The sequence below is a fragment of the Balaenoptera borealis genome (genome assembly GCF_965194805.1).
Source record: "Balaenoptera borealis genome assembly, chromosome: 12".
NCBI lineage: Eukaryota > Metazoa > Chordata > Mammalia > Artiodactyla > Balaenopteridae > Balaenoptera > Balaenoptera borealis.
The window spans coordinates 43,729,316-43,755,821 of record NC_138869.1 but is presented as its reverse complement, the minus strand read 5'-3'; the positions used below and the strand labels follow the sequence as shown (position 1 = coordinate 43,755,821).

Sequence of the window (26,506 nt, the reverse complement as noted above, 5' to 3'; positions counted from 1 at the left end):
GAATCTGGGCCTCTGCCACCACTCAGGGCCTCCTGTCATCTCATTCTCTCCCTTTCTACCAGACCCTCACCATCAGCTTACACACGGCCAAGTCTCCCTTGACTCTGAGTCCCTTGCCCCCCACTCACTTCCCCACCCATTCCCATTGGGCACCAACCCAGTAGGCTCATGCCAAGAATCCCACTGGTCTTATGACATCCCAATGGTCAGTTTGGAGCCTGGCCTCACTCTGCCTCCCTATGGTATCTCACCCCACTGACCACTGCCTCCTCCTCTCTGCCTTGACTCCCATGACCCCATCAGCCTGGTTTCCCTTCCACCTCACCAGACACCTGTCCATAGCTTCCTCCACAGCCCCTTAAATGCCAGGGCTCCCCTGGGCTCTGTCCTGGGTCCTACTTCGCCTCCCTCAGCCACCCGATCCATTCCACAGTTTCAAGCACCATGTCTGTGGGGGAGATGCCCAAGCCCCAACTCTCTTTGGAGATCGGATTGGCTCCTGGGTACCTGCTCTTGAACATCTCCCAGGAACATCTTCCTTTCATTCACTACATATTTACTGAGCACCTACGATGCGGTGAACAAAGTAGATTAGTTCCTGCCCTCATCAGGGTGAGCTCATCACCTTCCTTGCCCCAGAACCCTTCCCAGTGGCTGGAAATCTGGAGCCACCCTAGATCCTTTTTAGACCCCTGCTTGGGCATCATCAGCCTCTATCCTTTCATTAGGATCTTGGTCCCCAGCACCTGGCCCAGTTCCTAGCACAGAGTAGCCTCACATAAATATGTGAAAAATAAATGAATAAACATCCCTCAAGTCCATCTACTCCTCTTTCACTGCCGCCACCCAAGTTCCAGATGTCACCACCTCACCAGGCCACTGCAAGTACCTCTAACTAGTCTCCCTTCTCCAGCTTGTCCCCCCACCTCATCCCAACAAAACAATTCTGTCAGTTGGGGTGATCTTTGTAGGATTCAAATCTGATCCCGAGACTTCCATATCGGGCAATGGTAGACTAGCTTGTTTTAGACTAACACTCCACTGAGAGCTACTAGAAAAGCCAAACAGAAATCAATCAATCAATCAATCAATCAATCAATCAATCAATCTGTTTGATATCACCCTAGAGCCACAAGGCAGAGAAGACCTGAGGGGCCAAGATCCTGAAGTGAAGGGAAGCCCAAAGAGGTGAACCTGGTATATGGCATCATTTTTCCCTTTGAGGTTTTGTTGATTTGAAAGTGGCAGTTAAAAGCATGACAAGCCAGCTGGTAGGCAAAATGGCTGAAGAGGGTCAAAAGGTATAAACTTCCAGTTATAAGATAAATAAGCCCTGGGGATGTAATGTACAGCATGGTGATTATAATTAACAATATGTATCATATATTTGAAAATTGCTAAGAGAGTATGTCTTGAAAGTTCTCATCACAAGAAAAATAAAATGTGTAACTATGTGGTGATGGATGTTAACTAAACTTACTGTGATAATTATTTCACAATACATACATACATCAAATCATCACTTTGTATACCTAGATAGTTATATACAAAAGAAGGGAAGGAGGGAGGGATGCATCAGAACCCTAAACAATAATGAAATGTTAAAGAAAAAGCTCTCCCTGACCCCCTTCAACACTGTCACCCTGGGTGAGCGCAGCTGTGCCCAGAGCTGGGCAGTGGAGGGAAGAGATGGTGATTACCGCATCAATCTCGTTGAGAACTTTCCACTGCTCATAAGGCACACCCAGGGCCTCAGCCGTCTGGATTGTCCTCTTCATCTGGCTTGTCCAAACCTTTAGGTCCTTGATGTTCTGATCCCTGATGAACTGGGCGAGACTCCTGGCAAACTGAAACACATCACAAGCAAATTCAGATGCACAGGTCCTGGGCTGCCCTCAAAGGGTCCACGGGGCCCAGCCTTAGAGAAAACAGGTTTGGCAAAAAACACGAACTAACTCTCGATGACACCGACACCCACACCCACAAGTGCTGTCCTTGTGCATTCTTCTGAGACCCTCAGTGTAGTTCCAGCTGTGGCTCATCAGGTCCCCTGCCAGTGCTCACCCCCCGACCATGTGCCCTAGGCTGTGTGACCTTCCCACTGAGGTTTCAGTGTCTCCCCTGGACTGTAGCACAGCATCAGCTGCACTGTAGCAACTCAGCTCCCTCCCAGAATGGCATGCCTCTCCAGGGAAAGGGAATCAGCTGGTGAGAGCTCACGTGCAAGCCAGAGATCCAGGCATCTGCTTGGTGACCTTCCCTATACAATGGGAACATTCCAGACTGAATGAGGTCATCCACCTGGATTGCATGTTAGCTGGAGTCCAGCACCAGCACATGCACATGCACACAGAAATAAACACACGCACACACACACACACACACACACACTGACCTCCCTGCCCCGGGCGGACAGTCCTGGGTCCCCGCCAATCCGGCCCTTGAGGTTGAGCTCGCTTTCCCCGTGCCGGCAGAGGTAGATGGAGCGGGGCGTCACATGGATGTTCATGAGGTAATACACAATGCGGCTCTGGATGTGGTCAGCCACGCGGTTCACGATGTAGCTCTGCCCCACGTCCATGATCTTAATGTAGGACAGATCCCTTTCCAGAGAAGGTAGAGAGAAGCCTGTGAGTGTGACTGGGGTCCTTGAGGCCACGCCCTGCCAGCTCCAGGAACCAGCCTCAGAGCCTTGCATCTCTGACCCCACCAGGCTTGAGACCACAACACACAGGACTGCCAGCTGGTACGCGAGTGATGGGGGTGAGGTGGGAGCAACACGACACGCATGACATACAGACAAACCCCGTGAGAGGTGCTCCACACTCATCATGCTCCCAAAAGGTGACATTCAAAGCGAGGGGTCAGTCCTACCACATCGGGACCTTCATCGCTGTGCTATGTCCCCCGGGCCCCTCTTGCCTACCTATGAGCTCTCAACGTACTATCTGTAAGGTGAACAAGAGACAGTTTTTTCCAGGATTGACCTGGGAGTAGTTGGCAAACGCGCTTCCCCTCCAGTCTTCCTGGTCAGCCATCCATGGGCCTGGCCTTTCCTTCCCCCAGCGAACCCTCCCCCGAGAACCCAGCCCGGGTCATGTGTGTGTGCCGAGTGGCCGCCATGTTCCACGCCAGGCAGCAGGTAGACGAGACAAGAAGCACAGGAGGATGGTGCTGGTGGCAGCAGCCAATAAGCCCAGCTCTGCCGCTTTCCCTGCTTTGGACCAGTGCAGCCCTGCAGCGTGGAGAACAGAGCCACAAGGAGCAATGCCATGCTGCAGGGAGACCAGGAGAACCACAGAGGCCGGGGCAGCAGCACTGGATCAGCGCCAGCCTCACTGAGGGGACTCAGTCCAGGGACTATCCCGCAAACATCCCAGAAAACATCCCCCCAGCAGTCACTTGACTTCTTTGGTTCGTAATTATATATTCATACGTAATTATTAACAACCCAAGTACAAGTTCATATTCCACCCTTTTCACTTAATGCTACATAACATACACTTTCCCATGTCTCTTCAGCATGATTTATAAGGACTGCGTAATACTTTATTCAGTTATTAAAGTTAACTTAATTCCTTAAGTGTTATTCACTTAACCACTGCCCCCATTTCTGCTATAATACAGGAGTTGGCAAACTATGGCCAGCAAGTCAAACTCAGCCTGGTTTTGTAAATACAGTTTTATGGGAACACAGTCATGCCCATTTATTTACGTATCATCTATGTTCCTTTAGTACTAAACGGCAGAGTTAAGTAGCTGCAACAGAGACTGTATGCCCTCAAAGCCTAAAATATCCACCACCTGAGCCTTTACGGAAAGAGCTTGCCGGTGGCTGGCTGCTGTCCCCACCCAGCACTCAGTCCCACAGATCCCTGTTCCAGAGGGCGGCGGGCGGGGCTCGCAAGCACTGGTTACTGCCAGCTGTTCGTAGGCAGGGTCTGGGCACCCCTTCCCCTTCTCAAAACACAGACCACCCACTGAAAGAAGACCGTGTACTGTTTGCAAAAGCCTTGTGGGAAGACCCTCTGCATAGAAAACAGGCTTGATTTTCTGATGGAATAGCAGAAAACTGTGACTCACAGAGCTCCAGATAAAGCAGCTACGGTTCTGCAAGTCACCTCTGGGCCACGATTTCCACCCCAAGGAAAGAAACAAAAAAGGACAGACCATCTCTGCCCGCGGAGGTGGTCCCTCAGCCCCACCACCTTGAGGAGTCACAGGAGGCAGCCGAGTGGACCCCACCTACCACCCACCGCAGCCGAGGACACAGCGCTGCCCTGCCTCACCTGTCCAGGTCCTCGTCCAGCGACTCATACGAATTCTCATAGCACTCGATGCGCCTCATGAAATCTTCCGTGGCCTCATCGCTATCGTGGTTGACGTAGTCAGGGCTGCCCAGTTTCACTTGCTGCCGGGGTCAGGCACAGAGCAAGGACACATCAGGGCCGGAGGCCAGGCAGGTCGGAGACCAAGGAGGATGCTGGGTGGAGGGGAGGCTGGGCAGGAGGACTGGCCTCCCAGGGGGCCTGGTCCCATTCGGAAGCGTCCAGTGGCTCCCTGGTCCCAGCTCCCACACCAGCGCTAAGAGTATTACTGGACATCCTGTGATCGCAGTCCCCACCCGACCCAGAGATCTACCGCCTTCCCCCCTGCCCACAATGTTCAAGAAGACCAAGTTAAGGTCGGCCCAGGCACCAGCCTAACCTGGAGATGGACCTCACTGTCACAGGCCATCTTGGCTGTATTACTGCTCCCACAGGGTCAGATGCACCACTCACCACGATGTTGGCAGCTATGACCTCAGGATCCACACAGATGGACTCAACAAAAAAGGTCTGCAGCAAAGACCAGGGTGGGCAGGAGGGAAGGAACCAGAGACACATTTAGGGCCCTGAGCCTGGCTCCGCGGAGCGCCATGCTGCCCAGAGGCCCTTCTTCAGGGGGTGGGGTCAGGTCAAGGAGCACAGAACCAGAGCAGGTGCCGCCCTATGAAGGACTCTCCCACCAAGACCCCCACTTCCTCAGAAAGATAACTCCAGGTGGAGAGAAAATCAATATCCCAAACCCACTCAGGAGCCCACCTGCCTGAGGCCGGTGGGCCTCAGGAGGCCGAGAAAGTGGCCCCAGAGGGCCCGAACGTGCCACAGCCCAACCAAGGAGGTAAGCCAAGGAGGCCTCACCTTGTAGCCGTTCTGTTCCCCAAAATTAAAGATGGTCGCTCTCCGTTCTCGGGTGGTATTTGTTGCATCAAAAACCTAGGCCCAAAATGGGGTTAACTCAGCCTCTGGCCCTGGAGAAGGTGGGGGGCCACCCGACAGCTGTAGCACAGGGACCGGATTTCTCATCAGGACCAGCTGCCGTCCGGCCATCCGCCTGGCCAGTCTCCTTCAGACCTGCAATGGCTGCGCTGGTCCTCCCCTTCCTTGGGGAGCACTCCAAGGAAGTTGGAAGCAGGGCAGCAGGCACTCACTCACAAGACTTCCAGTGAAGCTAGTTAAACTTGGAGAACTAAACCCATGTTTACTTCCACTCCATCCTGTCACCCCAGTAAAACGGGAACAGGAGAGGAGAGGAGATAGGAAATGTCAACACAGTTTTTTAAGATAGACACATGGTAACTGGCTCAGAGAAACACAGAAGACCAAACACAAGCCTATACCAACCAGAGCACACCTGCTTGTGCAGAACCACGGTAGTCAGGAACAGGGCACAGGCATCTCTGAAAAAAGGGACAAGTGTGCAGAAGAAACAGGAAGACTGGCTGGCGGTGCAAGTGGAGCCCCAGGCCCCCTCCTTGCCTCCTCCAGGCAGTCTGTGACCCCCCCCGGGGCCTGCCCAGCACTCAGGTGCAGCCCACCCAAGCAGCTTTTAGAGCGTAACTTTTTACAAAGGGCATTTGACCAGGGCTCACTGGATGCTCCAGCAAAACCTCTAACATGAAAAACAAAGACTAAATCAAACAGAATAAAGGAACTTCAAGAAATGAGGACAGGGAGGGACTTCCCTGGTGGCACAGTGGTTAAGAATCCACCTGCCAATGCAGGGGACACGGGTTCGATCCCTGGTCCGGGAAGATCCCACAGGCCACGGAGCAACTAAGCCCGTGCGCCACAACTACTGAGCCTGCGCTCTAGACCCTGCGAGCCACAACTACTGAAGCCTGCGCGCTTAGAGCCCGTGCTCCACAACAAGAGAAGCCACCGCAATGAGAAGCATGTGCACCAAAATGAAGAGTAGCCCCCGCTCACCACAACTAGAGAAAGCCCGCGTGCAGTAACAAAGACCCAACGCAGCCAAAAATAAATAAATAATAAATAAATAAATTCATTAAAAAAAAAAAAGAAGAAGATGGGAGGGGAGTGGGGACTCAGTTGTGAGAAAGCGGCAGGGGTGGTTTAACAAAGTAAAATATATGACATTTCTCTGAGCTGCTGGAGAAGAGTTTCCTGATGGAAAGGGTCCCCCCCCAAGGACCCAGCATTGTGGAGAAGACCCACCATAAAGCACATCACCTTGAAGACCCTAAAAGCTTCCCCAGAGGAAGGGGCATGAGAAGCCCTCAGTTTCCTCTAGGAAATAAAACTTTTTTTTTTTTTTTTTAACTTCTTTTTGGCCGCAACGTGCGGCTTGTGGGATCTTAGTTCCCTGACCAGGGATTGAACCTAGGCCCTCAGCAGAAAGAGCATGGAGTCCTAACCACTGGACTGCCAGGGAATTCCCTAGGGAAAAAAAACTTTTAAGGAGGATCAGCAAATCAGAATGACATCAGACTTTCCCACAGCCATTCTAGAAGCCACAATACAATGGAGCAATGTCATGAAAATTCTAAAGGAAACGTTCTTCCCACCCATCCATCAAATGTGAGGATAAAGAAAAGACATTCCTAGACATGCAAGGTCTCACAAAATTTACTTCCCAAGTACCTTTCCCAGAAAGCTATTAGAGGATGTGCTCCAACAAAACAAGTCAGTAAAGCAAGGAAAAGCAAGACATGGGATCCAGGAGCAGGGCATTCAACTGAGGAGGGAAGAGAAGGAAATTCCCAGGGTGACAGCTGTGCCACAGACAGACCTAGAGGGCAAATGATCTAGATGGGGCTGGGGGACAGAGCTCCAGGATGCATGCCTTCAAGAGGAAAAAGGAAGGAAAAAATAGCCCGTGTTTGACTACATAGGGTTGGGGTAGGGCCCTTTCCTGCAGACACCCTTGCTCAGCCTCGTCCCGCCTGTCCATCTGACTGGAGGGGCCAACACAGAGGGGGAATTCCCTTATCCAGCATTCAACTGATTCCTGGAATAGCCACCAAATGTTGGGCTGGATGCTCTCCACACCAGGAGAAATCACATTTGCTAAAGACTTAGGTAACATGACACCTCTAACTTGTGGAGTGGCCAAGAATGTGAGTATTCAGAGGGAAGTCCTGCAGGGTCAAACACAACCACAAGCCCAGAGGGAAATTCCTGGCCCACATCTGGCCTCTGGCTTCTTCCAGCACAGCAGCTGCAGACTTCTTCCCAGGGGCTGGTACCCAGGGGTATCTAGGGCCACATACACCCTGCCTTCCCCTCCAGATGCCTGAAAAGTAAAGGGGTAGAAGTATGTGGGCTCCCACATGTCACTCCCAGATACCACCAGGGTGTTATACTCACCGCCACATGCCCCCCCTCCTCACTAAGGAACCGCCGAACGTCTCGGAGGGCTGCCAGGGCACACTGCCTTCAGAAGAGAAAACACAGGTCAGCCAAGCACCTGACTGGTTGCTGCAGGGCAGTAGGTTAGGGATATATCCTATGCCAGACAGGAGAGGGGGCAGCCCCTGGGGCCCCTTCTCTCTTTTCAAGGTTTCTCTTTCCTTGGGAAGATTTTCAGTGTTTGGTAACCCTGCTCCTGTAGGTGGAAGGCTATGTGTTCCTGGCCATCAGGAATACTTTTTTCTTTTTTTAAATTGGAGTAGTTGCTTTACAACATTGTGTTAGTTTATACTGTACAGCAAAGTGAATCATCTATACATATACATATATCACCTCTTTTTGGATTTCCTTCTCACTTAGGTCACCACAGAGCACTGAGTAGAGTTCCCTGTGCTATACAGTAGGTTCTCATTAGTTACCTATTTTATACATAGTATCAATAGTGTATATATGTCAATCCCAATCTCCCAATTCATCCCACCATCCCCTTTCCCCCTTGGTATCCATACAGGAATACTTTTTGAAATACCACTTTTCTGTACTTTCCTTCTTCATCTCATCATGAACAAATCCAGCCTGCCATTTTGCCATATTCATGATTTCTAAGTGTCATGCATTTCCCCTATCAAAATAAGCACTTTTAAAACCAGACACTCCCTTGTGTGTGTGTTGGGGGCAGGGCAGGCGGGTGCCGGTGTTGGGAAAGGAGAGACAGTAGTGCTGGCCCCCAAGGCAGCATTAAGCTTAATGTTCAATTTTCCTTTCTAGAAGGGAGATGTGGACTAAGAATGCCACCTGGTGTATCAGCAAACAAAGGGTGTTGCAGCCATCAAGCCAGCAGCCACTGCAGCTGCCCCCAAAGGTGCCCCCTCAGGGGACTCAGAATGGGAAAGAACAGGACACTGGCCCCAGAGAGCTGAGGTGCATATCAAAGGAATGAACCCACACGTGGCACCTACCTTATCTCTGCAGAGCAGTCCCTCAGTTATCTGAGAGGCTGTCTTCTAGGCTTAAGTCCTCAGTTTTGTTCACGGAATAAAACATAAGTCTCAGCTTTTAGGCTGTTCGTTTCTTTCAGTGGACCAAGAAGGCCCTACATGATCCCTTCTGGAGGAGGGTGCCGTGTCTCTGCCTCTCGCACCCAGGTCCACAGGTGCTCTGGAAGGGCAAAACCCTCACCATGACTGACCACTGACTACACTGTCTGTCCTCAGACATCTCAGCCTTTCCGTTTATTGCTGCAAAATGGATTGCCACATATAAGGATCTTTCTGACTTTATCCATTTCTCCTATAAGGTCCGAAGATAGATAAATCACTTTGACTTTTTATCTATGCAGGGGAGCAGAATTTGCCACCCCAAAATATGTCTCTTTGGCATAAGGATTATTTTAGGCTGATTATTTTTATGACACTGCAGACAGGGGAGAAGCTCTAAAAACATGAGTAGAAGTTACCCTTTTTTGAGAGACATTTACAAGTATAAGGGAAATCTCCATTTGTAAGGGGGTCTCCCTCGCTGTACCAGGAGGAGGGAGATGACCTTATCTCTAGAAACTATTATCAATGCTGAAGAAACAGATTGAGCGATTGATTGATTTAGGCCACGCCAGACGGCTTGCAGGATCTTAGTTCCCCGACCAGCGATTGAACCCAGGCCCCAGACAGTGGAAGCTCCAAGTCCACAGCCAGGGAATTCCCTGAAGGCACAAATTTAAATCTGCATAACAACCTTACCCTCGTTTACTGAGCTTTTCCTGTAAATTCCCCTGACTCCTCACCCACAACATCTTCTTTTCTCTTCAGCTGAAGATGGTATTTAAGGAGAGGGCTTCCCAGGTCTCTCACATGTATGTAGGAGGTATACGTGCTATTAAACTTTTTTTCTGTCCTGTTAATCTGTGTCATGTCAATTGAATTATCAGACCAGCCAAAGAACCTAGAAGGCAAGAAGGGAAAATTTTTCCTCCCAAACACTATTACCTGTACTTTTTTGATGTAAGAGTAAAAGTTAGATCTCCCATTTGTTTGATCTTGGGATTTTGTGTGTAAACCCCTAGTGCATCAAAGGACTGTGCCAGGCCAAGCCAGGCCAGTGTGCCCAAGCATGGAAACAGAGGCTGACCAGACTGCTGGGGTCACGAGGAAACTGGGGGCAGAGCTGAGTCCAGGTCACTGGAAGGAGCGCTGCTCTTATGCCTCCTTGTGACCTTTCTGTGCCCTATTAGGCCTTTCAGTTAAAACCCCAAAGTGCTTTCTTCTGCCAAAAAACCTGAATTCTGAGAGTCCAGGAATCTGGCATTGATAAGGACAGAGTAAAGGGACAAAGTAGGTGATTAGTTAATCCCACTAAGGGATCAGAAGTAAAGGAAAAAGTATGGGAGACATCTGTAAGAAAATGATCACTCGGGAAAGCAGGTTTGCTTAACCACAAAACCAAGCAGGCCTTGCTTAACAACAAAACCATGCAACAGAAGCATGAGACATGCCCCCAGACAATAAAACAATGGTGGAATGAGACCCACATCCTGCCCAGTGGTAAGTTAATGATTCTTAGGACATGCTCCTTTGTGCTCACTAAAAACAAAAGCATAAGGAAAGGGTGACATTATACTGAAACCTGAGCTGATTTACCATATTTTAGTATACGTTACCACCTTTTTGCTCATTTCCATTGCGCCATGACAGTCCCAGTTTGACCACGTAGGGACAAGAAAACTAACCCCCCCACCCCCATGTGGAGGAGGAGGAGCTGATGATGGAAGCTTGATGTCTACTCAAGGATGAGGAAGAAGGTGGTCTTCTCCCCCTCCTCACTTTTCATTTGATTATAAAACTGTAGCCCACTAAGTTCTGGGCATGGTGCCCTCCTGCCCACCCGCTTGTAAACCTCACAAGTGTCCTATTCTAATAAATCACTTATCTATCAGTTTGTCTCTCGCTGAATTCTTTCTGCACTGAGACATAAAGAACCAGAGCTTCTCAGCGACCCCCACATCCCCGAGACACATTTCTACAGTTTCAGCATGGCTGGGGCCATTTCTTGCCACCCACATTTAGAGCCTCATGTTCTGGGCTAAGATCTCTGTGGGCTGCTCTGGCTGAGGCTGCACCAAGTAGGAGGGATCTCAGGGCCCAGGTGGAGATGCTGGGGGAACAGCCTGGGAGCCTGCACACGTGTGGGTGTGAGTGTGGATGGGCACGCACGCACATGCATGGGGGGATATGTGTATGTGTAAGTCTGTGAGTGAGCATCTGTGAGCATTCCTTGGGCCCCTGTGGAAGTGCAGCTGTGCACATACAAGAGGGTGTGTGTGGTTTGATAAATACATTTGGTCTTTGTCCTGGGTTCTTGGCAGAGCTCCTAAGACCCTTGGAATTTCTTAAGTGATAGGAGTGATTTTTTTTTTTTTTTTTTTTTTTTTTAATTCACAAGGAGCCCCTTCCAATCACACCTGAGTTGATGTTAATGTAGTGACTCAGGCTGGGGCCCCTAGACAGCCTCAGCAAGGGGCTGATCACCAGAAAGTGATGAAAGGGTTGGAACATTCAGCCCTGCCACCATCCTCCAGGAAGGGAGGTGGGGGCTGAAGATGAATTGAACGATGAGAGTTGAAGAGCTTCCAGGTTGAAGAGATGAGGTGCTGGGAGGGTGCCAGACCCCGAGATGGCTGGAAGTTCCCCGCACTGCCCCCTTCCTTGCCTGTGCACCTCTTCCACTTGGCTGCTCCCGAGTTGTATCCTTTATAATAAACCAGTAAACACAACTCAAGTATGTTCCTGAGCTCTGTGAGCTGGAACAGTAATCTGCTGAAGAGGGGGTTGTGGGAACCCCCAATTTATAGCCAGTTAGAAATACGGGTGCCCCCCGCCGAGACTTGTGACTGGTGTGTGAAGTGGGGTCAGTCTTGAGGGACTGAGTCCTTAACCTGTGGGAACTGATGCTAACTGCAGGTAGACAGGGTCAGAATTGAAATGAATTGAGCTGTTGGACACCAGTTGGTGTCAGAGAAAACACCTCAGTGTCCCCAAGCCCGTGCGTAGTATGTGACTGAAAAGGCATAGGTATGATTGAATGTGTTCACATGCACATGGGGTATTGCACACCTGTGTGCACGATTATAAGTTTTTATATGTGTCCAAACATGCACATAGAGGATACGCACGTGTGTGAACACCCATGTGTGTACATACGGTATGTGTACACACCTTCCTGCGGTGACTGTGTGCACATATATGAGCGTGCCTGGTGTGTATTTACACACATACCCATGTGTACATAAAAAGGGAGCACCTGCACATGTACACATGGCTGTACGTGCCCTCTTCTAGATCTTCCACTGTGCCCAATGTTAGGGACAGACCTCCACATCGTGCAACTCTAGGAAGCTCACCAATGTGTACGTACCTGGGCCTCTGGGAAATGCAGGCTTCTCTTCCCAGGTTTCCCATTTTTAAAAAGTCTGATCTTTCTATTTTGCCAATTATCTGTGGGACATTTTGGGCTGGTTAATGGGAAATGGCCCCATGGCCCAGGGGCCAGACCCAGGCTTTGGATACACGAGGGAGAGTTTCTAGGAACAGCCAGAGGATGTGCCTACAGAGAGGCACACGTGAATCTGCCCCCAGCTTCTACTGCTGGGGCCTTTGTTCCAGCTGGGTGACCCTGGACCAGTTTCCTTACCTCTTCTGAGTCTGGGTTTCGCCATGAGAATTAATCCCAATGTTCCTACCTTCATTGGGCAGTCTGAGCAGAATGACCAGCGAGCTCTGGGAATGCCAGCTTCCTTATTCTCCCCACAAACACTCTGGATTCAGACAGGCCTGGCTTCAGATCAAACCCTGAGGGATCCCAGACAATACCACCACTTCCTGACCTCAGTCTCAGCATCTAGGGGAGTGAGGCACCACAGCCCACTGTAGGGAAGATCAAAGCAGCTAATGAGTGCCCACAGCTTGAGGTTGTTGCAGAATTTGCATTTGATGCAACCTTTGATCTACAAATTGAGTACTTCCGGAATGATGGACAGGACAGTTTTTAGTGGTACATGGGGTTAGATTTAAGTCTGGACTCTGTGAAGTTACTTGGGATCTTGTGTGAGACTGCTAAGCCTCAATTTCCTCATCTTTAAATTGGGGGGCGGGGGGCGGCAATGGGCATCACACACGCAGCACACAGTAGGTTCAAGTATCAGTACCCTCACTTTTGTCTGTCTGGGTCGTTATCACAGAGGGTCCACCCTTGAGTTTTACCCACAATTCACAGTTCGGCCCCAGAGGCCTGAATGTCAGACTCCACTTCCCTTCTTGGTGCAGCAGCCCGCCCAGCCCCATTGACCCAACAGCAGAGGCACAGAAGGGCCAAGCCCCACGATGGGGAACTCCTGCCCCCTGGTGGCCAGAGAGGGAGCAGGCCAACCATGGCCATAACCAGGGGCTTCTGGCCTGGGGCTTGATTTGGGAAGGTCACTAGAGCTGGGCCAACCTCTGCTCAAAGCCCTCCCACAATGGCTGGGCCCAGAACAAGGGCAGGAAGCTTCCTGATCCCTCAGTTGACACATGCCGAGAACAGCATAGCATAGTTCCTCAGACCACAGCTGGTGCTCAGTTTTTCTGGAGAAAGCAATCAATTCAAGTCTGAATAGAGAGGGGGAGTGGTATCATATGCAAATTTCCATCTCGTCACCCAGCAACACTGAGGCAACTTCAAAGGAAAGCCAAGGCCTACCCAACACATGCCAAGAACATGACAAGCATCCTCCAAATATCAGTAGGAGACTTATCCTGGGGCAAGGGAGGAAACGCCCCAGTTCTGGGTCTGATCCTTCTGGCTTTTGGAGAAGGTGTCAGGAGGTAGTCCCACTCCCACTCTGCCGCACCCCTGAGGCCTGTATCTCTGCTTCACCTCGGGCTCCCCTCCCTATCAGAGCCCATCCCCATGGATGGCCTGGGGTAAGCCCTGGCCCTGGCTAAGCCTCCACCATCTCCCTGAAGCTCCATGCTCCCCTCCCACAGATATCCCACAGGGCAGGGCAGGGCGAGCCACCAAGGGGCTACATACCCACTCCCTTTGTACCCAAACCCATCACATCCTCACCCCCACCACATCCTGAGAGGTCAAGAAACCAGCCCTGCTACAGCCCACAAGGTAGGGCAAGGCCAGGGCTCAAGAACAGGTTGGTCATCACTAGCAACTGGGCTCCAGGGCCTTCTTCATAAACAAACACACATATGCACACAAACTCACTTCCTGATTTTCAGGCCCTCTTCATTGTCTGGAAGGAAAAACTCAAAAGACTTGTATGTCTTGACCATGTTCCGGCGATACTGGCCAACGTTGAATTCTGGGGGAAGGGAGAGGCTCAGTTTTCACACAACAGCATCCCTCCCCAGCCCCTGACCTTGACCCACCCCCGGGCCCTGTGGCAGTCCTGCCTTCTCACTCCTCCCCGCTCCCCCACAAAGTCCCAAAGCCCCCTTGGAAAGCCAAGGCTGAGTCTCACCCCGTGTGGGCACGCCAATCCAGTTCAGGTAGCGGGTCAGCTTCTTAGAGATGTAGGTCTTGCCCCTGGCAGGCAGCCCCACCATGACAATGAGCGTTGGGCAGTTGGTCATGCAAACTGAAAGGCAAGGAGCAGTGTCTGAGGAGGCCGGACCCCTCCCAGTGGGTCCCTCCCTCCAGGTCCGGCATCAGATGTGCCTTCCCAGGCTCCTGGCAGCAGAGAGCTCCCTGGGCACCCCCAGACCCCGGTCTCTAACCAGCGCTGGCAGGCCCAGTTCCCCAGGCCTGTCAGTGCTCAGGGAGACGCCGCGGGATCTCACCAGCATTTACCCTGATGTGCACCATCAGATATAAAGCTGGAGCTGCCACGGCCCTGGCCAAACTCTGCGGGGGAATTCCCCTGGCAGGTGGGACAGAGCCAAAACCCAGTGGGGTATTCAATGCCTGCCTGTCATCCAGGAACCCGTCACTCAGCATTCCTGCTCACACAGCACCACTGCTTCCGCTCCCCAGGGGGAATTTCTCTTCATCCACAAAGCCCAGAAGCTGCTTCTGCAGTGAGTCCTTCCTCCAAGGCACCTGCAAGCCCACCTGCTGCGCTCTCTCCCTCAACCCAGTCATCTCGCCAATGAGTCTGCTCTCCACAACTGATCACTTGGGGTGGAAGCATCCCGGCAGTGTCTGAGCCATTCGGGATCCTTAGGCCTGGCAGAGTTGGTGCTCAAACATTGTGGGCAGGGAAGGAGACGGAGGCACCTCAAAACCCACCAGGGTGAGGGCCACAAGGGGCTGACACCAGAGACCCAGGCCAACGCCACAAGGGCGGTCCCTCTGACAGCCAGCCACCGCCATCCCATGTGCCACGAGGTCGGTGTGCCAAAAAGAGAAGCTGCCAAGGCTAGAGGCGGGGAAGAGTCTGTACCCAGCCCCCCAATCCATGGCCCACTAAGACAGACACCAAGGCAGCAGAATTGCCAGACTATGGGATCCAGCTCCGCTTTCAGTGTGGTCTCACCTCAGAAGCCTCAGGAAGCTTCCCTTTCATCGTCCTCAGGACCTGGGCCAGGTAAAACCACAGCAGACAGATGGACAGAGGTGGGGACCTGTCACTACCCCTCCTTTGCCCACATAGCTCTGCAAGTGCTTTCACCTGGTAGCCCTCCTCAGACAGACTGCTGGACCCCACCCTTCACCTGTCTCCCTCCCTGGAGATGGAGTGCAGAGGTGGTCAGAGTCAGTCAGTCCTGGGTTCCTATCTTGACTCTGACACTTACTGGCAACTCTAAGCCTTGGTGTCCTCACCTGTAAAATGGGATGATAATCCCTCAGCGACGCCTAGCAATATCCCCATGTAAGAGCTGGAACACTTTCAGGAAGCTGTGCCCTCTGCCTGGACTTGGCAGCCCAGCTGGCTAAGGGCACAGATGTATCTCAGGACTGCCCTTGGGACTTGGGGTGCAGACGCAACTGTCTGTCTCCAGGCAGGCCCCGAAGAGAAGTAAAAGACCCTGCTTGCCAGTGGGGGCTCTGTCGCTCCTGTGCATGACCTATGGGCAAATGTGACCCATTCTGTGAGCCCCAGGGGAGAGAAGGAGGGGATCCTACAGACACAGCCTGACGGTGAGTAAGAGTGAGGAAACTAGCAGAAAAACCTCAGCATTGGGACTTCCCTGGTGGCGCAGTGGTGAAGAATCCGCCTGCCAACGCAGGAGACACGGGTTCAAGCCCTGGCCCGGGAAGATCCCACATGCCGTGGAGCAACTAAGCCCGTGCGCCACAACTACTGAGCCTGCGCCATAGAGCCCGCGTGCCACAACTACTGAAGCCCGTGCGACTAGAGCCCGTGCTCCGCAACAAGAGAAGCCACCGCAACGAGAAGCCTGCACATCCCAACGAAGAGTAGCCCCCGCTCACTGCAACTAGAGAGAGCCTACACGCAGCAACAAAGACCCAACGCAGACAAAAATAAATAAATAAATTTATTTAAAAAAACCCAAAAACCTAAAACAAAAACCTCAGCATTGGCTAAGCTGAGAGCAAAACAAGTTAGGCAAGGCCCTGCATCCTGAGGGCCAGGCCAGTGCTGCTGAGTCCTGGGCTGTCTGCACAATTTCTGGCCGGTTGGCCAGGGCTCCCAAGCAACCACAGCGCAGTGCATCAGCTACTCACTGTCGGGAAAACCTGCACCCAGGCTGCTCCCTCTGATGAGGCCACCCCTTCCCACTGCTCCCTGAAGGGCTCTCCCACGACCCCAGGGCTGAGGTTCTGCATCACCTCTTCACAGTTTCCATCTTCCCAGAGACGCCCCTGGCCTCCTCCCACAGCGTTTGGTGACAGCATCCCCCCGCCCCATGCACAGCCATGGTGGGCAGGCAGGGCAGCAAATCAGGTCTGGGCACAAAACGAGAGCAATAAATTACCTATCACCTCTGTTCCTCAAGATAAGATCCCAAGTCAATGACACAAAAGAAAATTCAAAGTACAAGTATATTCACACCAGCCCTGCTTGCAACAGCAAAACACTGGGGAAGTCCCAGCAATGGAGAAATTGCAAACCGAGGCCCACACGGAGGGAACACACTTGAACCAAGGGCGAGTGGACCAGGTGAGTGGGGGCATGCAGTTGGAGCTGCAGCTCTGGGCCCTCAGGACCTCAACATTGAGCAACAGGACAGCAGAACACACAGTTCAGAACATGGGGCATGTGCAGAAGGAAATCTGAAGACATGTCAACTCAGCTTTTCTCACTAGTTCCTGTAAATTATCTGTAAATTTGCTCAAGGCCACAGGAGCCCAAGGAGTCGAGAGGCTGAGACAAGCCTGGTGCTGGTGACTACTTTCTGGTGGTACCTCCGCAGGGGCAGCCACAAGTCCCTGGAGTGGGTTCCAGAACTGAGTCTTGAACTGCACCTGCCCCGACTTCCTTGGGCCGGGCTGGGGAAGGGAGAGTTCTTTAAAATAAAGCAAACTGGAATCACTGTCCTGTTCAGAGGGGACAGAAAGTTGTCTCTCCTACTGTCCTGTGCACACACCAGTCGTGTCCTTACCCAGGCAGTCTTGCCACCTTTTGGCTAAGAAAAGCTATCAAATACTGTCCTTTCTGCCATGTTCCCCGAGTCCCCTCTCCATCTCCTACCCCATCTACCCCCAGAGCTCCTCCAGGTCAATGACCAGAAAGGTAACAGCTTCCAGGCCCTCTGTGTAGCCCTGAATTTTATCAAAAGGAGGAAGAATTGCTCATGAAGAGTGGGGGAGGAGAAGGCAGGGAACATCCCTCAGCCAACCAGCCTCTGTTGCCCTGAGGAGCTCGGACTAGACCCCAAAAACAACCCACCACACAGCACAGACTAGGGCCCCTCATCCTCTTCTCTATAAAGCCCTGCGATCAAGTCAACTTCCACCCACCCTGACCTTCAGGTTCCCACCTGTCCTTGTGGTCCTCCAATCTAGTTAGAAGCCCACTATGCAGAGGGTAAAATGCTGCATGAATACGGGTTTGGGACCTGGGGTGCTGGTTCCTTGTTCATTCCCTGCTCACTCCCTCCTTGCTGTGAACTGGGAGACCCTAGCCTGGTGTCCAAACCCCCACACAATTTTCAGGTCTCATCTTTAGCCTCTTGGGTGCTACCTCCTCCTCCAGGAAGCCCTCCTGTGCCAGGCCAGCTCACAGTCCCACCCACTGCAACACCCTGAGGCAGTGCCATGGCACGAGCCCCTCTGCTCAGGCCAGAGCCACATTTCAGTTGCATACCTGGAGCTTGGAGAAACACAGGCCTGCCCCAGGGGCAGTGAGACTTGGGCAAGTCCCCTCCCATTGGGCCTCAACTCCTTTGCCACCTGAAAGGGGGTTGGCTTGGAGCTTCAATCCCTGACTTTGAGATATGGAGAAGCAAAGAAACAACAGTGATGATAAATTACAAAATTACCTGCTACCATTTATCAAGCACTTATCAAGAGGCTCACAGGACTTCCCTGGTGGCGCAGTGGTTAAGAATCCACCTGCCAATGCAGGGGACACGGGTTCGAGCCCTGGGCCAGGAAGATCCCACATGCCGTGGAGCAACTCAGCCCGTGTGCCACAACTACTGAGCCTGCATGCTGCAACTACTGAAGACCGCACGCCTAGAGCCTGTGCTCCACAACAAGAGAAGCCACCGCAATGAGAAGCCCGTGCACCGCAACAAAGAGTAAACCCTGCTCGCCGCAACTAGAGAAAGCCCGCGAGCAGCATCAAAGACCCAATGCAGTCATAAATAAATAAATAAATAAATAAATAAATAAATAAATAAATAAATAAATATAAATAAATAAATATATATATATTTTAAAAAACTTTAAAAAAAGAGGCTCACGGCAGCTTCATAGTGCAAGGATGATGACTGTCTCAGTCTCACAGATAAGGAACCTGAGACCTAGAGGGTCAGCTCTTTGCCCAAGGTCACCCAGCTGAGCCACGACGCAGCTTGAGTGCTCCTGCCTCTAAAGTCCACGTTCTCACTCCTTCTCCTTTATGTAACAACGGAGGCCACCCCCTAGTTAGGACAATACAGCCCTAACACGGACTGACTAGAAGCAAAAGAGAAAGGGGCCTAGCCCTCCACACCTCCGGAAGTCTGGAAGGAAAACTGGCTAGGGTGTAGCCATAGTCCCTTAGGACTGAATACGGACTGGAAAGCCATGGCCCCAGGGCTAAAAGCAGGATCACAGTTTCAGCAGCCCACCAGGACCTACATTACGGTCAGAGTCACGACCCACCAGAATGTCTGGTCAAAGCCACGGCCACCCCTACCAGGTTCCACAGTGTGCTAAGAGATGCACACACTCCTCCCCTAGGACTCACATCCTGGTCAAAGCCAAGGCCCCCAGGCTAGCCTCAAAGCAAGACAAGCACCAAGCGCTCTCTCCTCTCCTATCATGCCCAAGCAGAGGTCAGGAGTGCAGGGAGACCACAGCATGTAACACAATCTCCTGACCTCCATTTCCAAATCTGTATCAGAAGCTGGACTAGATGTTCTCTGAGAACCTTGCCAACTTGCAAATTTATTACAACGTTTCAGTTACTCCTAAAATAAATCTTTGTTTTTCTTGGTAATAAAAAAGTTGCAGACTCATTTAAGGACAAGCAGAAAATCAGTGAAGTGGGTTTAACACCTAGGATCACAGGAAAAGTAAGCCTCTTAACGATTCCTTGAATTTCAGCATATGTTCTAGATGTTTCCACCCTCCAGTTTTACCACTCACCCACAACCCCACCTGGATGCTTACACACCCATGGACACAAAGACAGGCCCATATAACAAAGTGGTCTCACTGCCTCTATCCTGAACACATCTGCACTTCCCTGAAATTCCTCCCAAAACTCGATTTCAGGCCCAGAGATGGGCCTTCCTCCCCGCCTTGGGCCTTTGAAAGTTCTGGGCTCAGAGAGACCAAGCGAATCTCCTAGGGCCAACACAGCTCAGACCGCGGCCTGACTACCCGGCCCACGCTCTCCGGCCAGCTGAGACGGCAGGACCGAGGCTCCAAGTCCTCCCCTGACCTGAGGCGGTGGGGACAGAGTGGTGTGGGAAGGGTCCTGCGCCCTCCCCTAGGTGATGGCGGCCAGACCTAGCTCCCGCCGAGCCGAGACGTCGCCACACACCTGTCCCCGCCTCCCGCTCTGCCACACCTGTCCCCGGTTCCCGACCTGTTCCCGGCTCCCTTTCCCTGTAAGACCAATACCCATGCCCATGCACCGCCCTCCGCCTTCCCCGCGGACCCCGCCTCACCACCGCGCTGGCAGGCGTGCAGAGCAGGCCGCCCATTGCTGTACGGCATCCAGATCTTCTTCAGGGGGTTCTGGGTCAGTTCCCGTGGGGACGCCATCCTGGGGCTCGGAGGAGTCGGACTGCGCTGCTTCCAACCCAGCGGCCGGGCCACCTCGGGCCACTCGATGCCCCGCCCCTCAGCCCTGCCCCTCAGCCCCGCCCCTCCTGTAGCCGCGTTGACGCCCGTCCAACTCCCCGCAGGCCCCGCCCCGGAACGAGTAGGCTCCACCCCAACTGAAGAGCGCCTGGCCTCCTACCACGCATGCCCAGCTCGCGTACTAGCGCGCTTTGGACCAAGCGGGCCCGCCCCGCATGCCAGGATGGGGGACGCGCATGCCCAGCTCCCCAGTTTCCAGACTTGGATGGTGCAAGCCCCGCCCTGGATGCCGGAGCCCAGCACACCCAACGCGACCCTGATGATTTGCATAGACCTCAGCCACGGCTTCGCCCTAGGCGTGCCAGGCTTGCCCCCAGGACACCCGAGGTCCCGCTTCCCGCTCTGCGTGACCTCAGGGCCCCCAGGAGGAGGGGTTTGCATGCGTTGGGGTAGGCCTGCGTGACGCGCAGAGCTTGGTTGGTCAGGACCAGCCTGGCGGCCCCTGCGCAACTCTCATCACTGGCCCGGTTGTCAACTCCGCCGCGCCCCACCGGCCTTGTGCCCCGACCCTCTCTTCTGCTCCGAATCCCGGGACTCTCCACTGCCCACAGGAGCAACCTGCTCAACCACGCTGAAAAAGCTCCTTTATCTCATGGACAGGGACAGAGAACAAATCTCAAAATTAATCGTGTTTCTCTCTTTGCCTTAGCTGCTGGGGAGCTCGGGCTAGACCCCAGCCCACCTGGAGCACGTGAGTGGTACCTAGTAACCAAGCTCCCTGGGGACTCACTGAACCCTGACAGTATCTTACTTCTCCTTCCAGGATTTCATTTTTACCAATTAAATTTTAAATCATAAGTTTACACATTTTTTTTCTTTAATGAGCCTCTGCCTCTTCATCAGGAAAATGAAATACACACTGTCATGGATCTTACAAGATTCTGGTATGCGTTAAAAGTGTCAGTGTCTGAGAAATCCATTCTAAAGCACATTAATGTTATCATTTATTATGTTATTTATCTTCCTCCTGTCTCTAAAAATGCAATGGAGGCAAGGGGCAAGGGAGAGAGCCTGAGTTCGGGAACACGTGGCCTACCTCCTCTCTGTCTCCTCAGCCCAGCCTCTTAAGCTTTGTACACTTTCTGCCCCCGACCTTAGCTGACACTGCTCGAGCCTGGGTCACACTGCCCTCTAGCGATGTCCTCCACCACATCCCCTGGCAGGATCACTGCGTCCCCAAGTTCTCTCTGCTTAATGTGTGCCCAGCCAGGATCCAGGGGTTGGGGCACGGAGAGAAGTCTCCACCCAGTGTTCCACAGGGGCAGCACCCCTCCCTCTGCCCTCCTTGCCACACCCCTGCCTTGAGTCAGTCCTCCAAGTCACAGCCCAGCCCTTCAGAGCCTGGCAAGGACCCTTAAGATGACTGATACAGATGTTTTGCCCACTTCACAGGAAATGAAGGTTAAGGAGGTCCACGTGCTAGAAGCCCACGCAGACCTTCCCTGGAAGCAGCTCAAGCTGCCTCCCCAGGAAATGCCCTGCCTCAGACAGAGTCGACCACTTCCTCCTTCTTCAGCCTCCCTCTTCAGTGTCCACCATCCACCTCCTTCCCCACCTCATGCCCAGCAGCTGGCACACCCATGGGCAGCTCCTGATGAGCAGGATGCCCCTAGTGACCTTCCGCCCACTTCCTACTTCTCCAAAGCCACTCATTCTGTTCCTGACAAGTCAGACTGACAGTGTATGTCTCCTGGCCACTACCAAGGCCATCCTGGGGCCACCCTAGCCTCAGAGACCTTGTCACCACATACCCACACCCTGTCCAACCCCCAGCAGTCATTGCAAAGTCTACCTCATCTAACATCCACAGACACCCTGCACCTTCTCAGGCCTGCCATTCTCCTCTCCAACCCTCTTGGAATGTTAGTCAAAGGCTGGGGGTAGGGGACAACCAGGGCAGGGCAGGAGGCCAGGGCCATGTCTGGGAAGCCATCCTCACCTCCAGAAGTCTGAGTCTGGCTTCCCAGGAAAAGCAGTGGCTCTGTACCTCCCACTCTTCCCCAGTCTGACCCTGGGCTGACCCAGACATACCTTCCCAAGTCTCTATATCCAGTGCGAGGCCACATGTCAACAGCAGGAGGAGCCTGGAGCCCCTCCCCAAGGCCAGGGTCTACATCTGCTCTGAGGATACTCCCCTCCCATGGCCCCATTTCTCAGGTAGGAAACTGAGGAAGGGGAGAAGGGCCCAGTGTCACAGAACCGCCAGCCCACAGTGCAGGATGGACTCAGCTCAGCTCCCGGCCCTTCAGAACCTCACCTCCCACACCTTGTACTATAACCACACATCCCACCTCCACACTTGGACTCTTGCATGTTCACTCCATTGAAATGCTCTCCTGGCTTTCTGCTCCCTCAGCGTCAATAGATGTCCGATAGAATAACTGGCCCTCATGGCTTTCCCTCCTTGGGGCCACCCCAGAGCGAGCCAGCTCTCCTGGCCCAAGGGTGGGAGGTGTGCTAGATGTCAGTGTGAACACATCCTGCTCAGCTTTTCCTTGCTGTGAACCTGCCTGGCCTGGCTCCTGTGGTGCCCTCTGCACTGACCACTGGACCTCCTCCCAGTGTCCCAGACTACAAGCTGTGGGGTGTCCTCAGTCTTCAGTCCTCAATGCTCAAACTCTTCCCAGTCCACGTATCTGCTGGCCAGACTGGCCAAACCGACAGCCACCCTTTGCAGCATATGGGCCCAGGGACCTCAGTACATCCCACACAGACCCACACACCAGTGCACGAAAGCATGGTGTGCACACAGCCACTGGTGCACACACACTAACAGGACCTGCACCCAGGCTGATGCAGAGACAGGCCAGCTGCAGTGAGGCCTGCTGCTCTCTGCTGTCTCCCTTCCCCTTTATTCCCTCCTCCTCTCCCCTCTGCTGTCACTGGGAGGTTGGGGAGTTCCTAGGAGTTCCAGCTTCCTCTGGCCATTTCTAGCCAAGGATCATCCTGTGTCTCCCTGGGTCCAGAGCTCACACAGGGTGTGAGGTTCCAACTTGGGGGTAGAGAGCCATGTAACCAAGCAGCCCGTGAACCCTGGTCTGCACTTGCTGATTCCAGCCTGGCACAGGGCACACAGTAGGTGCTCAAAGTGACTCAGGACCAGCCAGAGCACACAGTAAGGTGCTCAGAGAGGTTCCTGACTGGGACAGAGCACACAGTAGGTGCTTAGAGCAGCTCAGAACCGGCACAAGGCACACAGTAGTTGCCCTAGAAATGCTGGTTTAAGGGCTAAAGTAACATCACATGAAAAACTTCCCAAATGAGCCTCTGGACCTCCCCGAACTGGTATGACCCCTGAGGGGGGACCTGGATAAACATGACCCGTTGGAGGCCAGCAAAGGGCAGAGCAGGAGGCCCCCTGGGAAGCTCCAGCTAACTGTCCCTCCCCCTGGGCTGGAGGAAGAAGCTATTTATAGTTCCCCCTTGGCCCAGCTCCTTCTCCCCGGCAAGGCGCCAGTGTTCCCCCTCCTCCATGCCACTGACAGGCTGATGCCCCTAAGAGCACCCCTATTCCTGGAGAGACCCCCAACACTATCACACCCCTTCTAGCACCACCTCCACTTTGCCCAGGTCTTTTCCCAATGCCCCCACCCTCTCCACCCTGCCCCGTGCCTACCCTGCCTGCTGCTCCCTGACCCGGGGTCCGTCAGGGAGCTGCCTCCTTCCTTGCCTCTGCTCATGCTGCAACCGAACTGGCCTGGGCCGCTGCCCCCTGCAGCTCGGAGTCGGGCAGCCCCGCCCTCCAGGCTCCGGAGAGAGCCCAGCTGGCCGGGTGGCCCCGCCTCTCCAGCCCCGCCTTGGGCCCGCCCCCCAGGGCTGCTGACAACTGGGAGATCTCCGTCAGTGTCCCCAGCCCTGGGCAGCCACACTTCCGACAGTGCTACCTCTTTCTCCAGCCTTCGTCTCCAGCTGGAGTTGTCTACACTACCCAGAATACCTGCCCCATCTGCAGGCAAGCCTGACCACACTCTCCAGAAGGTCAGTCCCATCCCCGGCACAGCAATGGAGTCGGGGTTGTGAGATTAGGCAAAACATACTCCCTGCACACCAAGGGACAGGTCAGTGAAATTGGGGCTGGGGCGGGGGGAGTGGGGAGAGGAGCAACGTAGCCAACTATGACTCCGCCCTCGTGTGTCACTGCCTGGGTGCACACGACTGTGTGATTCTTGTCTATCCCATTCTCCGGTCACTACATGTATTGAGCGCTCTCTGCGTGCCAGAACCTTCATGTACATTACATCACTCCGTGCTCACAAGAAGCTTGGTGGCATCACTCTGCTTTACAGAGGAGAAAACAGGCTTGGAAAGGTGAGGAGGTTTGCTCAGGACAATTCGATGAAGGAGGGGCAGTTGGGCCAGAGCCCCAGCAGCCTGAGCTCCTTCTCCCCTGAGCCATGTGCGTCCAAGGGCAGAGGCTGGGTATGCAGGGGTGTGGGTAAGACAGTGACTGGCTATGTGTTGAGTGTGCTTCATGTAGGTTTGGGGGACAAGCTCCTGTTCCTCCCAGCCCCCTCACATGGCCTCACCTTGCTCACACGCACTCACAGCTGTTAGATACACAGAGATGCAGCCACACATGCGTGCACACCCCCACACACACACAGGGCAAGGCTGCCACGGCCACAGACCTCCCACGTACGACCATCTCACTGTGCCTGGAGATGCCCCTGATGGCCCCATCCATCTGGGGTGGGTGCTGCCTCATGCATGTGACCCTCCGCCAGCATTTCTCTGTGTGGTGACCTGTGGAAAGACAGGGCAGACCTGTGGGTCTGGTCTTAGGTGGGCTGGTCTCCGATGCAGTGATGGTCTCTTGTGTTGAGGTGCCTGAAAGTGGCATTACAGTGACCACATGTGATGGTGTCCAGATGCTCTGTGACTGGACACAAGTGGGACCCAGACATGATAAGACTCCATGCGGTAGTGACCTTCAATGGTAGTGTCCAAGCTGTGCAGACATACTGTAAGCCTGTGGGGCTCCTAAGAGTGGCAAGACTCCACCTGGCAACCTGACACAGCAACATCCAGGCTGTCCAGACACACTGTGACTCTGTGAGGCACTCTGATATGACACCACAGGGCAGTGACCCCACGTGGCGGAGTCCTGAAGCACCGTGCCCAGATGTAGTACCGTCCAGCTCTGCCGCTGCCTTGCAGGTCTCCCCATCCACGCTGGCTCCATCATTGTGATCCCCTCCCTCAGGCTCAGCGGCGGCCAACGTGGGCCAAGGCGTGGGCATTGGCAGCAGCCTGCTCCAGTAAGATCTGCAGGAGGCCAAGGGGGACATCCAGCAAGAGGGTGATGCGGGGCCCAGGGCCAGGGTGGCCCCAAACAGTGGAGGGGCCTGTGGTGCTGGCTAAAGGGCTCTCCGAGGTCACAGGGCAGGGAGTGCCCTGGGGAAAGTTCTGAGGGAGGAGCCGGAAGCCTGGGATAGGGGTTGCTGGGACAAGCAGAGTCCTGCCCAATGTCAGGACCATCAGCACCAGCAGAGCCCACCTGGTCATCGTGTGGTCAGGCTGTGAGGAGAAAACAGGTTCAGGGCAGGGGCCCTGGTCAGCTATGGCCCATGGACAGAGACAGATGGGGAAAGCAGAGAGACAGAGAGCAGCCAGGCCAGGGACAGAGAGAGACAGAAACAGAGATGAAGGGACAAGAAGAGAGCCAGAGTGAGACAGAGAAAACAGACAGAGCCAGGCAGAGAAGGGGTCAGAGGGACAGAAAGAGTGAGAAAGCGAGTGAGAGAGACAGAGATAGACAAAGTGATGGAGAAACCCAGAGACAGAGAGCCACAGGTACATCTAGACATGGATATATTTTATAGAGAGAGAGATGGGGGGGAGGGAGGAAGAACAAGAACAAGAAGAAGAAAGGGAGGGAGGGAGGAGAGAGGGAGAGGGAGAAAGAGATGGAAATGCATGAGAGGGAGGCGGAGCAAATGGAGAGTGGAAGAAAAAAGAGACAGAAACTGCCCCAGAGACAGTGCGATGGAAATAAGGATGCAAAGAGAGAGAAACACAGAGGGACCAAAGGGGAGCCTGAGGTGTGAGCAAGAAAGCTTGTAGTAGATCCAGGGCAAAGAAAGGCAGGAATGGGGGTCCTTGAGGCAGAGAAGCAGCCAGAGGTCCCAGGGCGCCTCAGGTTCAGAGACCTCCACTGACCCAAATCCCAGATCCATTCAACCCCAAAGGCCCTGCCCATCCCCCTTGACCCCAGTTCTACCAGTAGCAGCCTCCTCTAGGGTAAGCTGGGGCCAGGCAGTGCTGTGCTGTGGTCTGCCTCTCTGCCCCCTTCAGGGCCCATTTATCTCCCTCAGCCCCTGGGCTGAGAGCTGGGGCCTGTCTCCTGG

The 26,506-nt window shown here is 53.5% G+C and overlaps 1 protein-coding gene and 1 long non-coding RNA gene across 18 annotated transcripts in view; one reads left to right on the top strand and one right to left on the bottom strand.

Annotated features, from left to right (window-relative positions):
* The window catches only part of LOC309606985 (6-phosphofructo-2-kinase/fructose-2,6-bisphosphatase 4), a 75,764-nt gene that overhangs the window by 16,449 nt on the left and 32,809 nt on the right, over positions 1-26,506 (bottom strand). For 5 of the 17 annotated variants that reach the window (XM_082344908.1, XM_082344910.1, XM_082344892.1 and 2 more), the window contains 3 exons: positions 24,788-24,902; positions 14,640-14,741; positions 14,197-14,313 (listed from right to left, as the gene is read on the bottom strand). In XM_082344908.1, the coding sequence (XP_082201034.1) occupies positions 14,666-14,741; positions 24,788-24,902 (191 nt within the window). In that variant the 3' untranslated portion in view covers positions 14,197-14,313; positions 14,640-14,665. Of the gene's footprint in view, positions 1-1,700; positions 1,848-2,395; positions 2,604-4,289; positions 4,412-4,707; positions 4,839-5,183; positions 5,259-7,652; positions 7,720-13,940; positions 14,038-14,196; positions 14,314-14,639; positions 18,456-19,963; positions 20,149-23,775; positions 24,767-24,787; positions 24,903-26,506 lie in introns of those variants that run through there. The other 12 variants (XM_082344897.1, XM_082344896.1, XM_082344893.1 and 9 more) reach the window with 10 other exon arrangements.
* LOC309607009 lies at positions 8,654-12,536 on the top strand. The gene is made up of 2 exons (XR_014232182.1): positions 8,654-9,547; positions 9,640-12,536. It is a non-coding gene; the product is annotated as an uncharacterized lncRNA (long non-coding RNA).